Source organism: Daktulosphaira vitifoliae, unplaced genomic scaffold (assembly GCF_025091365.1).
Source record: "Daktulosphaira vitifoliae isolate Bord-2020 unplaced genomic scaffold, ASM2509136v1 Scaffold_1, whole genome shotgun sequence".
NCBI lineage: Eukaryota > Metazoa > Arthropoda > Insecta > Hemiptera > Phylloxeridae > Daktulosphaira > Daktulosphaira vitifoliae.
The window spans coordinates 68,140,630-68,157,951 of record NW_026099572.1 but is presented as its reverse complement, the minus strand read 5'-3'; the positions used below and the strand labels follow the sequence as shown (position 1 = coordinate 68,157,951).

The window sequence follows — 17,322 nt, the reverse complement described above, 5'->3', positions numbered from 1 at the left end:
TCTTTACCGAAAGGCGGGAAATCAAGTGAACAAAAGCTAAGCATTCAGCACTTTTTATACCACGGTATAAGTACAAAAAATAACATAGGTCTGACAGATAACATATCATAATTGTAAATATTTTAAAGAATAAATTTATAGAAAATATGAAACAAATTTTTTTTAGTAAAGTGTATAAATTTTGTTCTATGTAATGCTAAATAGTAATTTTTACAAATAGCAGTTTATCGTAAATTCAAATTTATTTATTTTTCAAGTAAACTTGATAATTATGAGTGGTTTTAATGGACCAAAAAAAAATGTCTATGTGTACGAACTACCTTATGCAGAACGAAAGCAATTTTGTAGTATAATTGACATGAATGACAAGTGGGAAGATTTAGGTATTTTATAAAATTTAGTTACTTTATATTGTGTAATTATTTAAAGAAATTCTTACATGTTATTCTAAAAAAAATTTACACATTAGGTGGTAAGTATATGAAGTTTGATTGTGCTACTTTGTTCAAAATTGGTAAAGCTTTTATGCGAAATCATTCTCCCACTGATGAATTGTTAAACTTATGGGGCGAACAAAATCATACTGTTTTAGAATTATTTATACTCTTATCTGAAATGCAACATTTTCAAGCCATGGGAATTCTTAAACCTTTTGGTTAGTACTATTCATTATAATGACATTAATTAAAAAAAAAAAAAGAACTCTATTAATTAAATATTTTACATTTAAATATAAATTTTTACAGTTGATAAAAAATACCATAAATTGATTTATCAAGGTGACCAAAATTTTAGTAATCTAGTGAATACAACAAGTAGTAATCATAATTATGTAAGTGTAGATATTTCATTTTGTTTTACACTTTGTAAATGTTCTTATGAACATACTTTGTTAATATTAGTTCAGTTAAGTGTAAAGAAAATTATCTAGAGAAAACAATTTTATATATCTATAACTTAGGTAAAAAATGTATTAAGTGCATTTTAACAAAAATACATAATTGTATAAACTATTAATTTAATTATATTTTGTATAAACATGTGACGTTAAATATATATTTAAATTATTAGGCTGTATAAAAATAATGCTAATAAATTAGGGGTAATATAAAAATTAAATTTAAAAAACTCTCTGATAACAGAAAATAATAAAATCTTAAAAATAAACTCTATCTAGCTTCAGAAAATATATAATAAAAAAATTGTTTGGTTCAAAACTTCACAATGAAATGTAGTTAAATAATTTTATTATTCATCCCTTTAGGGATAACATATTTTTCTTTTACAAAAATTGAATATATTCAATAGTTTCTAATTAAATGTGTCTTATTCTTAATCTATCATTCTGTATTTAAAATTTTGTAGTTAATTATCATTGACAAATAGTATAGTTTTAAAATATCATTTTATTAATTTCATTGTTTAATTATCAATAAAAATATATTTATACATATAAAATCTATTTAAAAATATAAAAACTAGAGTATATATGAGTAGTATACTATTCAATTGTATTAAATATAAAGAAGCATAATCTGTAAATCTTTAATTTAAAAATTTTTACAAAATCAATGTCTCCTAATAATACTATTGTAAAATGTTAATAAATTTTATCACATGCATAGTTATAGGTAGTAACATTTTTTAAGGTTTATTTAATATTTCTTCCTTTAAAATAATATATTTGTATAACATTGCAGATTACTTTGCTAAATTTCTGAAAGGGTTATTTTATAAACTGAGGGGGTTGTGTCTCCTTGCTCCCTCATCCAATTTCTATGATTATAACATTATCATTATATTTAAATATAATGGCATGTTAGCTTTAATAAAGTGCTGAAATAAATTAATCTTTTAGAGTCGGACTGATGACAATCATATTACATTAAATTCTAATAGTCTAAAGAAAAAAAATTATGTTAACTTAAATCAACAATATATAAATGTAAATGATGAAAGAATTGAGAAGAATTTGGATCCTTCAACTATGTTATCCTCAGCTGAGGCATGCACACCATTGATAACTTATGATGAATTAGGAAAAGCAACAAATAATTGGAATAAGACAAATATACTGGGAAAAGGAGGTTTTGGAGTAGTTTTTAAAGGTATTTGGAAAAATACTGCTGTAGCTATTAAACGACTTGAAGCTCAGGTAATTTATTTTTTAAAATACAAAATTTGAGTTTGTTCATTTATCAATTTTTTTTTTTATTTAGAAAGGAGCTGAACAAGAATTTAATGTTTTAGAAGCTCAACGTCAACAATCATTACGTGAATTGAAATACTTGAACTCATGTCGACATGATAATGTATTGTCTCTCTATGGATTCAGTATTGGTGGTGAAAAACCTTGTTTAGTTTATCAATATATGCCTAATGGTTCATTAGAAGACCGTTTACAATGTCGAGTAATAAGTTTTATACTTTTTTTTATTTTACATTTTACGTAGGAAAAATACACACACATATATATATATATATGTAGGATATAAGAAAAATTACAAACAACTCTGTTCTTATAATTTTTAAAGATCGTTTAAAGATTTGTATATTAAGGAAATATTCATCAATGATTTGGTTTTATTATATCATTGACAACAATAATCTATTTGAATAGCTACAATACATTATTATTATCTCTCATTTTGATAACGGGTGTAGAAAATTTTTGTTGATAATTACTATAAAAAAAATGAATAGACTATCATAACAAATTAATGATGACATGGTGGTAGCAATCATTCTAGTTGACTAGTATTATAAAACCAAATAAATGATAATTTTTACTTAACATCGAATTCTTCAAACCATCTGTAAAATACAAACAGTTGATCAGATAAAAATATTGTAGGAACAAAATTGTTTGTAATTTGTCTTTCTATTATATTATGAAGTTAAAAAATAGGGGTTCCCATTAAAAAAAAAATTATAATTAAACATTTTTTCCTGAAGGAACAAAAAAACTATGTAACTACTTATTTTTGTAGAGTTTTTGGAAACTGATATTTTTTCTCTTTACAAAAATTTAAAATTTCCTTTCTAATAGTTCTAATAAAATAAGTCTTATCAGATTTTAATTACTTTGTATATAAACTGTTGGAAAAGATCTAACTGACAACTCTTTTAATTTTTATCCAATAATTATTTTGATGTAATTTAATATTTTAATAAATTTGGATTTTTAATACTGTGATAAGAGCATATTTTATTATTTCTCTGTAATAAGAAAAAATATATACAGATTGTTTAGTAAGTAAGGAAATAGGTCAACTGTTACAAACAATAAGATCAATAAAAATTTGTTTCCTTACCTACTGAACACTCTATATATAGAGAAATTTATTTCTTAATTTTTTCAACATTTCAAAATAGCCCTTTTGTAACTCTTTTCTTACAAAAAATTTAAATAGGTTGATAAAAATGTTAGGACAAGTGTACTTATTGAGTGACGAACATTTTAATACACACTAGAGCCCTTAGTGGGCAATCAAACCCATCCTAAAATCAGGTTATGTTGGAATTTTTCTAGTTGTTTGTGTCATTGGTTTTTTTTTAAATAATCAAATCAGTTATATCAACCATAAACTTTTATCATATTAGTCCAGTCTAACAAAATTGATTTGTGTTATTCAAAAATTGGTTTTTAAAATTAGATTAGAACAAGTTAGAGCCACTTGTACTAAATAATTTTGAATAGGATTGGGTTAACAATAATAACTGAGAAAACACGAAAATGATGATAAATCAGATGAAATTCTGGTAGTATAAATATAAAATTTCATAATATGTTAGAGCTGTAATAGTGTATCATTATTATTAGTTGAAGTTATTTATTTAATATAATATAGTCTGTATTTAGCCATTAATATAGTTGTGATCAAAACCGACAGCCCCATAACACTTATATGTAAAATCATTATCACAAATAACACTTTTTTATACAAAGTTAAAAAAAAATACTACTGTTCAAAATAGAAAAGAATTTAAATTTCTGAAATCATTAGATACTGTCTTTGCACAGCCTAGTTAAACTGAGAACGCTAAAATAATAATATAAATTAATTAAATTTAATTCATATAAATGAATTGATTGATAAAAAATTATTTTGATATACTAATCATAGTATTTAGCCAAAAATTTAATAACAAAAACCGTTTTTTGGAAAAAATTTTAAAAACCCGTTGAGCAACTAGTAAAATTTTTAAAGAACCTCAAATTTTCACAAAATGCAAATTTTAATGTATATAATAAAGTTAAAATGGTTCTTATTAAAATTTTAATGATCGACTTTTTTTGATCCACCCTAATATAAAATATATATATATATATGGGTATCATTGGTGTCTAGATGGCAACACTTCCAGGGTCTGGAGGCAGATAGTTATATATAGTTAGTATTATAAGAAGGTAAAATTAAATTAAGTTTTGAGTCGGCTAAGACGTGTTTTTGTGTGAATTTTAATTCATATGTGTATTTTGGTTTATATATGTTATTTTTGTATATGAATATTTAATAGGACTTTTGCGTGTGAATAAATATATATGTTTTAAGTTATAGTATTGTGTCTTTGCTCTGTTCCTGTGGTTGCTTATTGTATTTCCCACTTATATATTTATATATGTACACATATAATGTAGATACACATTAATGTAGATCATTTGTGAAATATTGAGTCGTTTAAGAATTTTTCAATTACAAAAAACTAAAACAAGTCTAATGGTTTAAATCTGTATAATAATATTATTAAATGATGAATATTTATCATAAAAGAAATTTTGTTTTGAAAAATTATATTTTATTTTATAAAGTATACAAAAATTATGATAACATTTTTATAACATTGTTAAATGACTATTTTAAATAATCAAATTGTATTTTATAGCAAGGAACCAAACCATTAACATGGAGCCAACGTTATAAAATAGCAACTGGGTCTGCAAGAGGATTACAGTTTTTACACAGTATGGTGTTAATTCATGGTGATATAAAAAGGTATAGCTAGATTGTTAGAATATATAGATTAAAATAAAAATTGAAGATGGTAATGTAAAAATATTTTCTTTTTTAGTGCAAATATTCTTTTGGATCCTTATTTTGAGCCACGTATTGGTGACTTTGGTTTAGCTCGTGAAGGCCCACTACAGCAATATACTCATGTTAAAGTAAGCCATGTTCATGGTACAAGACCTTATCTTCCAGATGAATTTTTAAGAGGCAAAAAGTTTTCTACTAAAGTTGATACTTTTAGTTTTGGTGTGGTAAGTAATTGTATCAAATCACTATTATAATAATTCAAAGTAATAAATTAATATACATTATTATATTTATATAATGTATATAGGCATCTTAGTTGAGTTTAATAATAATTTTTTTTTATTTATTATTATTACCATTAATTTTTTTTATAATATGGTAAAAGAAAATATTTTTAACTTAAACATCATTATCTCCATAATATGTTAAATTATATCATTATATGTTAAATGATGATAAAAAAATTAATTAAAAAAAAGTTACAAAAATATGAATTAATTAATTTTTTTGCTTCAAGCTACATTATCTCAAGCTAAATATTTTATGTCACATTATGCAAGAAATAATTACTTTTATTTAAAGTCCTAAAAACTTTGAAATAAATTTTAAAAAAATGTAGAATAATGTAGTTCAAAATTTTTTTTAGTAATTCATGAGATTTTGTTAACCTTGAATTATTGTAATTATTATATATTATTGAAATAAAATGTAATTACTGCTTAACCAATGATAACAGATTATAATATAATATTGAGGTGGTTCAAAAAATAAAAATATATTTTGCTTTTTTAATCTTTTAAAGTAACTAAAAATAATTTTTTGGATAATTAACTTTTACTGTATAATCTATATAGTAAAAACTTTTTTTTTCATCATCATTATGTCATATACAGAGATATAGGCAAATAGGGGCAATATTTATTTTTTTATTGTAAAAAAATAATTTTATTATATACTATGATTTTTCTTGATATTTATGGAGTCCTTCCTACAAACTCATACCATTCTATATTATTTATAAATACAATATTTAATAAATTATTATTATTATTACTATTATAATTTTACAATAAAAAAAAATTAAAATCCAGATTTTTTTTATAAAAATTGTAAAATTATAATTTTGGGATTAACTATATCTTTAACACCTTTGAATATAATCATTCATAAGATAATTTCCAGGAGTAAAATATATTGCACTTAGCCCTTAATCAGCGTTCATATCTTTGAATTGTAATTTTTATATTATGTACACAGTTTTATTTATGATTTTTTAATATAACAATGAAATAAATTGAAATAAAACATACTATAAATGTTTTATTTCATTTATTATTTATAATTTAAAATACTGTTCTTAATAATTTTTCATTAAATTGTCATAACAAAATAATTTACAGGTATTATTTGAAATTGCTACTGGTCAAAGAGCATATGATAGTTCTAGAAAGGATAAATTTTTGGTAAGATTATATTTTTATAATTATTAAATTTTATATTATCTTTAAACGAATATTTAAATATTATGTTGAAGATAGTTATATAAACAGGAAATGATAAAGAGAAATATGTTAATAAGAGGGTTGATCATTTAAAAATGATTTTCCCACAATTTTCAGTAAATTATCTATAATTATGTAATAATTATTATTTTTCATGTCTTATGAATATTTATAAATCAATATTTTATTAATGTGTGGTTCAAATATTAAGCTTCTTCTTATTACTTTTTATACACTTACACTTATTATTTTAGAAAGAATACGTGGAAAATTATGATAACTCAATTGAATTAATAGACACCAAAGCTGGACCAGATGATAGTAATATGTTTCCCTGCTTTATTTCTCTGGGCAAAAATTGTGTAAGCTATAGACCTAAAGATCGTCCTGATATGGAACAAGTATTAAAACAATTTGATATTATCATGTTACAAGAGAAACAACAATGTAAGTCATAATATATTAAACAAGCCATACAACTTAATATTTTTAGAGAAATTGAGTGTCTACTATTAAAAGAATCACTCTGTATGATGGAATAATGTGTCACATCAATATAAAAAGAGAAAAAAATGGTTACCAAGTTAGAATATAGCATAAAAATCTTTATTTTGTAAAATCATTTTTTAAGCATAAAATTTTGACTTTTCTGTAAAAGTTAATTAAGTTTATAAAATTAAAATTTATTTTATTTTCTTAAACTTAATTAATTTTTTTATAATTTTTACATTATATTTTAGGTACCGTACGGCACAACTCTATACCAACAAATCACCTTGAATTACAAATGCGAAAACTATCCATACCATCAGGATCATATCATCCTCAGGCCTGGCTATTTGTAATTTTTTATTTTATTTTTTAATTAAAAATTTATGTTATGGATTGGTTAATACACAGTTATAAATATAAAGTTATCAATTTATGAATTAAGATTTCTGGTAGATTTCCATTTTATTTAAATTTTCTATATTTTTCTTTAGGCAATAATACATATTTGCATTTTTAAAATAAATAATTAATACAATTTTAAACTTATATCTATTTAAGACATTGGTTCAACTAGTGGGGGACTAGATGAGGGAATCCCTTTCAGTTGACAAATTTGGCAACTCAAAAATTTAAAAAATAATGATTATTGTTATATGATAGTATTTTTGGCTTGGAAAAAATATAATCATTACCTCTAAAATTTTTTATTTTAGTTATGCCTATGATATAGAACTGAATGAATTGATAAAAATTAATGAAGTGATATAAATGAAAAAATATAATGGTTGGTATTTATTTTTTTGCTACACTTTTATTAATATTGTTTTGGTACCACTAAATTTATACTTCTTGATGCTAAACTGTCTAAGTACCTTTAATGTTAAATAACCACTATTAGTTACAAAATGAAAATAATTAGGTATCCTTAATATCCTAAGGTATTAATATCCTTTAGACTTCACATTTTTAATTTAATATTGGTCATACCAGTAAATTAAACTTGTATATAAGAAAGTTATATTTTTCCTATAAAATTTTTATGACTATTAATTATTATTGTAATGAATTACAATATAAGAAAATAACTGAATATTTTTTAAGTATATAATTATCTTAAGCATTTGTTGATGATAAATGTTTTTTTAGAGTCCAGTCCCTAGTAACCAGTTATTAAAACAGAATTCTTCGCCAGCTCCTCATTATGCTGCTGCTACAGCTGTTACTACTCCTGATCAAGTTGATGTAGTTGTTATGCCACTAATTGAAGAGAGAGATAAACATTCCATAAAGTCATCAAGTTCACCAACTTCTGTTGAATTCACAATTGGTACTCCAAATGTACCATTTATCAATGTTTCGTTATCAGAAACAAAATCTCTTTGTGAAAGTAAAAACAAATTTTCAGAGAGCAAACTTCAAACTATTGATTCAGAATTGCAAAGTTCTAATAAAGAGTCAAAAGTAAATGTAAGTAATTAAATAATTTGTACTTTGTATTAGACATTTTTGTACTTGGGTATTTTTATCTAGTAGGAAAAATATAATGTACTGAGAACCAATTATTATCTTAATAATTTTAGACCCCTGTTACATACTGAAAAGTATTTGTATGTATATATATATATAAATATAATACACGATGATTCTTGTAACACTAGCACCTGTCTTTCATTTAAAATAATATTATGTTAAGAAAATTAATTTTTTGTTTTTAGTTTCATATATTTCATATCTTTCTCGATTTATCAATTATTAATTACATTTATCCCTTATATACCTTATGAATGTGTCAATTTTAATTTTAACATACATATTTAATTAGCTTATAAATAAAAAATGATTTAGTTAAAAAAATTGCTGGCTGATAACAACTATTGGGCTTCAAGTTAATAACATTTTTATATCTAGGTGGGGAAAGGTGCACCCGAGAAATATTTAATGATAAATATTATATAATTAAAAAATATATATAAATATAATTATTATTATTATTATTATTATTATTAATATATTGCCATCCACGCCTTGACTAAAGTTTATTTTAAAATGATAATAAATTTTAAAATACTGGTCAAAAAGTTATCAACCAGTCATTTTCATAGTCAGGCACATAGCCAGAAAATGTTTATTGGAGAGGCCAACAATTTTGAGCCCTTGTATCATTTTCCATAATTTGTTTCCCAAGAAAAGCTTGTGGAGGGCTCCTTCCACTCCTCCTTAGACAGTATCCCATATTATGAATCTTACAAGTTCAAAATTTTACCATTGGTTGGTTAAAAACAAATTGTTTTCGTATAAAGTATACTAATTATTGCTGTATTATAAAAAATGGACGGTACCTATAATTAAAAAAAACCAGCACAGGTGGGTCGCGGCACAGTGGTGACGTGGTATAGTTGGATCAAGTATAATGATATCTGACAGTGATTATAATCATTATCAAAAAAAACGCTTCGATACAAATCTTTACAGTGTTTAATTTTAAAAAATTGTTGAATTGTTCCAAAAGCTACATGATCTGCTAATTTTTTATTAATATCCTGAATGAAAAAAGGATTATTAAAAAATATTATATCTCATAAAAAAATTGTATTGATCCATACATTTTTGAATAAGTTATAGCATTATAAAGTTAAAAGTGTAAAAAATAAAATCGAGAATTTTCACACAATAATATCATTTGGTAGCCATTTTTACCGTGAAGACAAAATAAAGTCCGAATTTTTTTTTTGCATAATAAAGTACATTACATTAGCTTTAATTTAAGATATATATAAAAGTGTCAGACTTTCCGGAACATTTTCAAAAGTCAAGTTAATAAAGTTTTTTGTGAAAAAGTTATCATTTTAAATTCCCCCTGTGGGCAGGTTAAATGTCAGATTTACAAAAAAAATATACCAAATGATAAGTAAACATATCAAGAATCTATAAATAAAAAAAATTTACTGATCCATACATTTTCCAAAAAGTTATAGCATTATTAAGTTAAAAATATAAAAAAGAATTATTTTACAAAAATCGTAATTTTTATAGTAATTTTAAAGCATCTATAAAAAAAAAAATTATATTGATATGTTCATTTTTAAAAAAGTTATGGCAGCTTTTAGTAAAAAAAAATTGAAAAAATTTCGAAAATTAACGATTTTTAAATTTGTAATTTTTTGGAGGTTTCCCCATTTACGAGGAACGAGGGAAAATTTTTCAATTTTTGAGGGTAATTTTTTCGACTAGATACGATTTGTGATCTTTTGACGTATCATTGAAAGAAATCGGTTTGGTGGGAGCTTAGAAAAAGTGGTAACAGACACCCAAAAAAAAACACATCATAGTAAAACCAATACCTTCTCAGCTTCGCATCGAAGCTAAAAGAAACAGATTAAAGATAAGATTTATCAAAAATATTTTCATAGAGTATTACTCTATAAAATTTTGTAATCAACTAGATTCTAATCAATGCAGATACTTGGTAGTTTGTTATCATTTGTTGGATCAGAGTTAAAAAAAATTTACCTACACCACGTTTGCAGTAACTGCTATTCCATTTATTATTACGTCTAGAACGAAATCTTTTTCAAATAACGCTTTCTATGAATATAAAAATGAAAATATAGCCATAATAATAACTGTATTACCCAATAGTAATCACAAATTAATAATAATTTCAATGTATGTAAGGCCTAGCACGTTATTGATAATTGGTAAAAATAATTGAATTTTAAATTTGAGGGGGTCCGGCCCTGGGTCACATTAAATCTAAAGGGGGCCAGACCCACCCATGTCTACGTGCCTGTTCATAGTTAGATCACCTTTTTATTTTATAACTTAGTTAAATATATATATTGTAATTAAAAAAAATAAATATGACACCCTTATAAAATATTAGGATATAATTATATAATAATTTTGGTATTAAAAAAATACTAAAAGAATTTCTTTATACATAATTATTTTAAAGAAATAGAGTGACTAGGTTATAAGAATAACATTGTACAAACAATTTAAATTTTTTAATTTTTGAAAAGAAAAATATTGTTAAATAAAAAAAATTCTAATTGATAATATGATAAAAAAAAAAAATTTGCAAACAATTTTGTTCATACAATTTTTTTTAAAAAAATATAATTTTAAAACATGAAAAAAAAAATTTTAATAGATAGAGATATACAGTAGTAGATAAAATTATACGGCACACTCAAATTTTATATTTCACGTGTTTAGATTTAGCGGTTGTACACAATCTAAAACATTTTAAATAATCAAGTAAATGCATGGAAATTTTAGTCATTAAATTATTTTAAAAGCTTCCTAAAAAAATTTTTACTAACATCCAACTTTTTTTTCTATGTGTTATATGGATAATGAAGTTTGATGAAAAATATTTTTCAAGTCGATCCAGTTAAAAATATTCAAAACACAGGCAAATAATGAGAATTTTTAAGAATGTGAAATTAGTTATTTTTATGTAATTTTCTGTCAAATAAGTTCATTTTTTCATTTTGCTAGGTAAAAATCACATGAAAACGTATATTTTAAGTTATTTTAACTGAGTCACACGAGTAAAGAGAAATATAATAGCATTCGTCTTGCTACAAATGTGCAGAAAGGCGGCAGTTTTATAATGGTTTGGGATTGCCCGTCAGGAAAAGGAACTGGGAAATTGCATTTTGTACACGGTACAGTGAATAGTGACAAATGCATTCATATTATGGAAGATTATATGCTTACTTTTAAAAAAAAGTTTTCGAAAGACGCATAATTTGTCATTACTAGCAAGATAACGTTCCATGTCACACATCCAAGAAAATTTCAAAATGGATAAGTGACCACCAAATTCCTCTTTTGGAATGGTCTGTCCATTCCCTAGACCTCAATGTAATAGAAAATGCTTGCAATCAGATTGAAAGAATGATCAATGATAAACATGTGCGCAATCTCAATGAGTTAAAAAAAGATATAGCTCTTGCTTGTCAAAATTTAAAACAAATTTACTATGAGAAACTTGGAGAATCTATAGCATGAGTTCAAGATTGCTATTAAGCTTATGGAGGGGCAACTTTATACTAAATAATTGAACTTATAAACAGTTAAATAAATCAATATAGTAATTGCCAGTAAGTTAAGTTTCAAATGGAACTAATGCAAAATAAGCTGTTTTCTTTTTATTTAATGAATGCATTATATAAAGAATAAAGGTTCATTCATTTACTTGATATTTTAAAATGTTTTAAATTGTGTAAAACCTCAAAATCTAAACACGTGAAATATAAAATTTGGGGGTGTCTCATCATTTTGACCGCTACTGTATATGTTATTAACAAAAGCCAAAGAATTCAATGGCTAGTTTTAAAATAATCACTTTGTATATAAAGCATTAAGAAATATTTTATATTTTGACAATTATTTTCTTTTATATTTAAAGGTAAATAATTGGATTAATTCAACACCCGAAGAATGTGATGTATTACCTTTAATATCAGAACTTGGTATTCAATCAACTAAAAAATAATTTTTTTATTTTTCATGTTAGATATATATATATATCTCCCAGATTTTAATATTTTTGATAATTTTTAATCTAACAAATATTCTACATTACTTTTTTTTTTTTTTTTAATAATTTTTAGTTTTGGATTATGTTAAATACATATTTTTTATTATTTGTCATCAATAAGAAAATAAAAATTAATTCTATTGTAAGAAAAGAGTTAAAAATAAAAAAAAAATTATGAAATTTTGAAAAAATTGTAATAATTATTTAAAAAATTGAAGTAACAAAATATTTGCTAAATGAAATATTATAAAAGATGTCAAAACTTGGTGATACACTATATATAAAATACAAATATATTTTTATGAAATGTTTTTTGTTACTTGCAACTGTTTTTTTTAAATTTAAATTTTGTTTTAATATGGTGTTAAAATATTTTATAAATTGTGAAAATGTTATGTGTTATTGAATGTTTATTTAATAATTAAATTATTTTTAAGTTATATTTAAATAATCTTTAGTTAACCACTTTATTATACTTCATTCTTAAATGTATTTAATGGTTTATATAAACTCAAATATTATTATAATAACTTAATTGAATTATAAAATTTCAAAAATATATTTTAATTATTAACAATTTATTATTACCATTGAAAATATAATATTTATTGTTTTTATACAATAGTTATCAATCAATAAAATATTTGAAACCCAAGTGGTTTCAAAAATAATATCTTTAATCATTCAATTAAAAAATAACTAATACAACAATATATTCAACTATATACAATTAAATAAAAATTTGTTTAATTTTAATAATAAATAACATTAATTTAAATATTACAATGATTACTTATTCAAGCTATTTTATACAATACAAAAATTAAGTCAAATTATGATGAAATATTAACTACCAAAATCAATCCATAAAATACTTGTTAATTAATAAGTTATGAAGAGTCAGTATTTCACTGATTTTGTCAGTTGATTAAAATCAAGATTATTGGTGTCTAGAAAGATTTACAACTATAACGCTTATTTTATTCAGTCTTATTTGGTAGCAAATAAAAAAATAATAATAATTACAATTAAATAAAGTTTTTAGTTTTTTGAATGTAAAAATGCACAATTTGCAGTTTTGCAAAAACCCTGTTTTGCATAATACTTGCATAGACGACCATTAGATCTTCCATTACCCATATGACCTCCTCGTCGATTGTATAAGCTACCTCGATTACCTCTAGACATATTTCGATTAATGTGTTTACCTCGGTATGAGTCATTGTAGTTATTACCACCTCTAGGATTATCCCATCTATTATGCCCTCTACCACCTCCTCTTTCGAAGTGAGGAGGGCCATTATTATTCGGAGGCTGTTGTTGCCCCCAATGTTGGTCATGTTGCATAGGTCCAGAAAGCTCAGGTCCCATCCACTGTTCTTCTTGCATTTGAGGTAGACGATTATGAGGATTTTGTTGTGAAATTGGTTGTGGTGGCATTTGGTCGCCCATGTACATATTTTGATTGTTCATCATTATTGGACTAGGCATATTAAACATATTATTGGTTGGAGGACCCATTCCCATTCCTAAATTGACAGGAGGCATATTCCAGTTTACTGGGTTATTATACTGTACAGGAAATTGTGGTTGTTGCATCATCAAATTTGGAGGCATTGGCATTATATTATTTATATCCATTTGGAAATCAATTGTAGTTGGCTGTTCTCCTTTAGGTTCTGGCCATGGAGTGTTCACATAATCATAAGTTGGTGCTGTACCATCTCCTGTCATATCTTCTAATGGTATGTTCAGCGACTCTGAATATGGAGTTATCTCCATTTGATCAGGTTCTTCAGGTGAATCGGGTATCCTAATTTTTAACATATGATTTAAGATTTATTACGCAATATTGTTAACAATTAGAAAAGAAAGTCAAATAACATTTACACAATAAAAAAAAAATTAACTATCCCTTTATTTATTTATTTATACAGATATAAGATATCATAATCATCCTCAACTAAATGAGGTTGAGAAACCATCTCTTAAGATTTATTGTTTTTAATAGGTTAAATAAATAATGAGTATCATACAAGATAAATTAAAAATAAATAGATAATTTTTTTCTATTTGAAATTAGTTTTAACATAAATTTTTAGTAGTTATAGCTTAAGATAAAGAAGAATAAAAACCTAAATATTGATTAAAGCACAATGTTTTCATATTAAGCTTTCCAGGCCATAATACTTTTAGCAATAAATATAATTGATTTTTTTTAATGCATATATTTACATTTTTCTATTGAAGTAAATGGCTTGTAAAACTGATTGCTCTCTAAGTGTCTGTTTCTTTTTCTCCTGGCTTCCTCCACCAGGCTCAATTTTTTCTTTACCAGGCTCTTCTACAACATCTACTAGCAAAAGATCATCTAAATATCGCCAAGGAGTCTTAGGTTCCATAATATCAGCATTGTCTGAAAATAAAAATCATTTTTATTATTATTGTAATAATTCTTATTATAAATGTTTCATAATTTTGTAATTAATAGCATGATATACAAAAAAAATATTAATATCCCATCACTTAAAATTAAAGAAATAAAACTATTGTAAATAATAAATAATTTAATTTTTACGGAATAATACTGAAAAGTACACCAAGTCCTTATTATATTGTTAAAACATTCATCTTACTTAGTTTACGAACAGCAAGGAAATTTTGTCTTTCAATATCACGTTCTTGCATTTCCATTGCTTTGAAATTTTTTGTAACATTTACTAAAACAAATAAAATATTTAAGTTTATAAAATGATGAATTGATTATTAAATTAAAAGTTACCTCGTTCAGTTTCATCATGCTCAAAGAATGATACCTGAACTAAATCACTTTCTTGTTTCCAAGACACTGACTTTTTAGATGATTTACTTCTAACATACACTAAAACGCTCCTTAAATCTTTTTTGTCATCAGATTCAAAAACTTCATTTGACTGTTCATTTATAGCTAAAATAAATTATTAAAATAAAATTTTTCAGTAAATTTATAGGACTAGAATAGCTTATTATACCTAGTTATTTTCGTGTATATAAGCAAAATTTTATTACCTCCCTAGATAAAAAAGAATTTGTAATTTCATTATATCAGTATTTCGTGGGATCTATACTCTTGATCATAATTGCCAACATATAGTTTTGCTTATAATAATCAAACTTTAAATTTTTCATTTGATTCCGAGAGCTTTAAAATTACTAAAATCGCCGAACAAATAATACTTTAAAGCTTACCATCATCATCCACTTAGTATCTATTCCAATTATTTCGGATCAGTTCTAACCTACAATGATTTGACACAATTTTACAATTGCTGTCGACCTGACACAACCTCGTTATGGCTAAGGGAACCAGAAAGAGGGCAAGGTGTGTGTCAATTGAGTAAGTTCCCGTATGGTCACCCATCCGGGAATAACAGCAAACAACGCATTTGAACATCAGAACTGAAACGGCAACTGAATGATTCACTAATCATACATACCAAGCCATTAAAAAATATTGATTTCCTATATTATTGTACTTGCTATTTTACCCAAATTTATTCTATTGAAATTGCTATTTTTCTACTTTACAGTGTCTCCCTCCCTTACCTATTTGCACGGTTAATTTTCATTTAAATTTCAAACATTTTACAAAATACATTTTTAGCTTCGATGCGAAGCTGAGAAGGTATTGGTTTTACTAAGATGTGTTTTTTTTTTTTTTTTTTTTTTTTGCTCCNATGAATATAATTCTTTTTTATATAGATGTGTAATATCATTATCTTTCGTTTGGTATATTTTTTTCATAAATTTAACCCTTAACCTGCCCACAGGGGGGGATTCAAAATGACAACTTTTTCAGAAAAAATTAACTTTTTCAACTTAACTTTTGAAAATGTTCCGGAAGGTCTGACACTTTTATATATATCTTAAATTAAAGCTAATGTAATGTTCTTTATTATGAAAAAAAAATTCGGACTTTATTTTATCTTCATGGTGAAAACAGACATTAAACTTAATAAAAAAAAATACGATTTTTGTAAAAAAATTCTTTTTTATATTTTTAACTTTATAATGCTATAACTTTTTGAAAGATGTATGGATCAATATAATTTTTTTTTTATAGATGCATGATGTCTTTACCTATCATTTGGTATATATTTTTTTTATATATGACCCTTTACCTGCCCACAGGGGGGGATTCAAAATGACAACTTTTTCAGAAAAAATTGACTTTTTCAACTTAAATTTTGAAAGTGTTCCGGAAAGTCTGACACTTTTATATATATCTTAAATTAAAGCTAATGTAATTTACTTTATTATGCGAAAAAAAAATTTCGGACTTTATTTTATCTTCACGGTGAAAATAGCTACAAAATGCTATTATTGTGCGAAAATTTTCGATTTTCTATTTTACATTTTTAACTTTATTATACTATAACTTTTTGAAAAATGTATGGATCAGTACAATTTTTTCATGAGAAATAATATTTTTTAATTTAATTCTTTTTTATATAGATGTGTAATGTCATTATCTTTCGTTTGGTATATTTTTTTCATAAATTTAACCCTTAACCTGCCCACAAGGGGGGATTTAAAATGACAACTTTTTCACAAAAAATTAATTTTTTTAACTTAAATTTTGAAAATGTTCCGGAAGGTCTGAAGAAACTTTTATATATATCTTAAATTAAAGCTAATGTAATGTTCTTTATTATGAAAAAAAAATTCGGACTTTATTTTATCTTCATCAAGGTGAAAA

The 17,322-nt window shown here is 24.1% G+C and overlaps 2 protein-coding genes across 5 annotated transcripts in view; one reads left to right on the top strand and one right to left on the bottom strand.

Moving 5' to 3' along the window:
• The first annotated feature begins 116 nt into the window (after nt 1–116).
• Nucleotides 117–12,561, top strand: LOC126893742 (serine/threonine-protein kinase pelle-like). Of its 2 annotated transcripts, none has more exons than XM_050664203.1 (12): nt 117–383; nt 470–655; nt 747–832; nt 1,859–2,155; nt 2,220–2,411; nt 4,888–4,997; nt 5,074–5,263; nt 6,440–6,502; nt 6,796–6,988; nt 7,282–7,382; nt 8,180–8,500; nt 12,453–12,561. In XM_050664203.1, exons 1-12 carry the CDS (start codon nt 272–274, stop codon nt 12,537–12,539), a joined length of 1,938 nt encoding a protein of 645 aa, XP_050520160.1. In that variant the 5' UTR covers nt 117–271; the 3' UTR covers nt 12,540–12,561. The 2 variants fall into 2 exon arrangements, with proteins under 2 accessions (XP_050520160.1, XP_050520161.1); XM_050664204.1 differs by lacking the exon at nt 12,453–12,561 and adding an exon at nt 11,398–12,420.
• An 846-nt stretch (nt 12,562–13,407) lies between these two features.
• LOC126893740 (serine/threonine-protein phosphatase 1 regulatory subunit 10-like) overlaps nt 13,408–17,322 on the bottom strand; it is a 22,704-nt gene continuing 18,789 nt past the window's right edge. For all 3 annotated transcript variants that reach the window (XM_050664197.1, XM_050664199.1, XM_050664198.1), the window contains 4 exons: nt 15,367–15,531; nt 15,221–15,304; nt 14,820–15,000; nt 13,408–14,397 (listed from right to left, as the gene is read on the bottom strand). In XM_050664197.1, coding sequence (XP_050520154.1) covers nt 13,626–14,397; nt 14,820–15,000; nt 15,221–15,304; nt 15,367–15,531 — 1,202 coding nt within the window. In that variant the 3' untranslated portion in view covers nt 13,408–13,625. The remainder of the gene's footprint in view (nt 14,398–14,819; nt 15,001–15,220; nt 15,305–15,366; nt 15,532–17,322) is intronic.

Excerpts from the sequence above, each read along its gene's own strand:
- LOC126893742 (XM_050664203.1), top strand. The coding sequence starts at position 272 with ATGAGTGGTTTTAATGGACCAAAAAAAAATGTCTATGTGTACGAACTA. Across the intron at positions 833-1,858 it reads CAAGTAGTAATCATAATTAT|AGTCGGACTGATGACAATCA; the intron begins GTAAGTGTAGAT and ends TTAATCTTTTAG. Across the intron at positions 4,998-5,073 it reads ATTCATGGTGATATAAAAAG|TGCAAATATTCTTTTGGATC; the intron begins GTATAGCTAGAT and ends TTTCTTTTTTAG.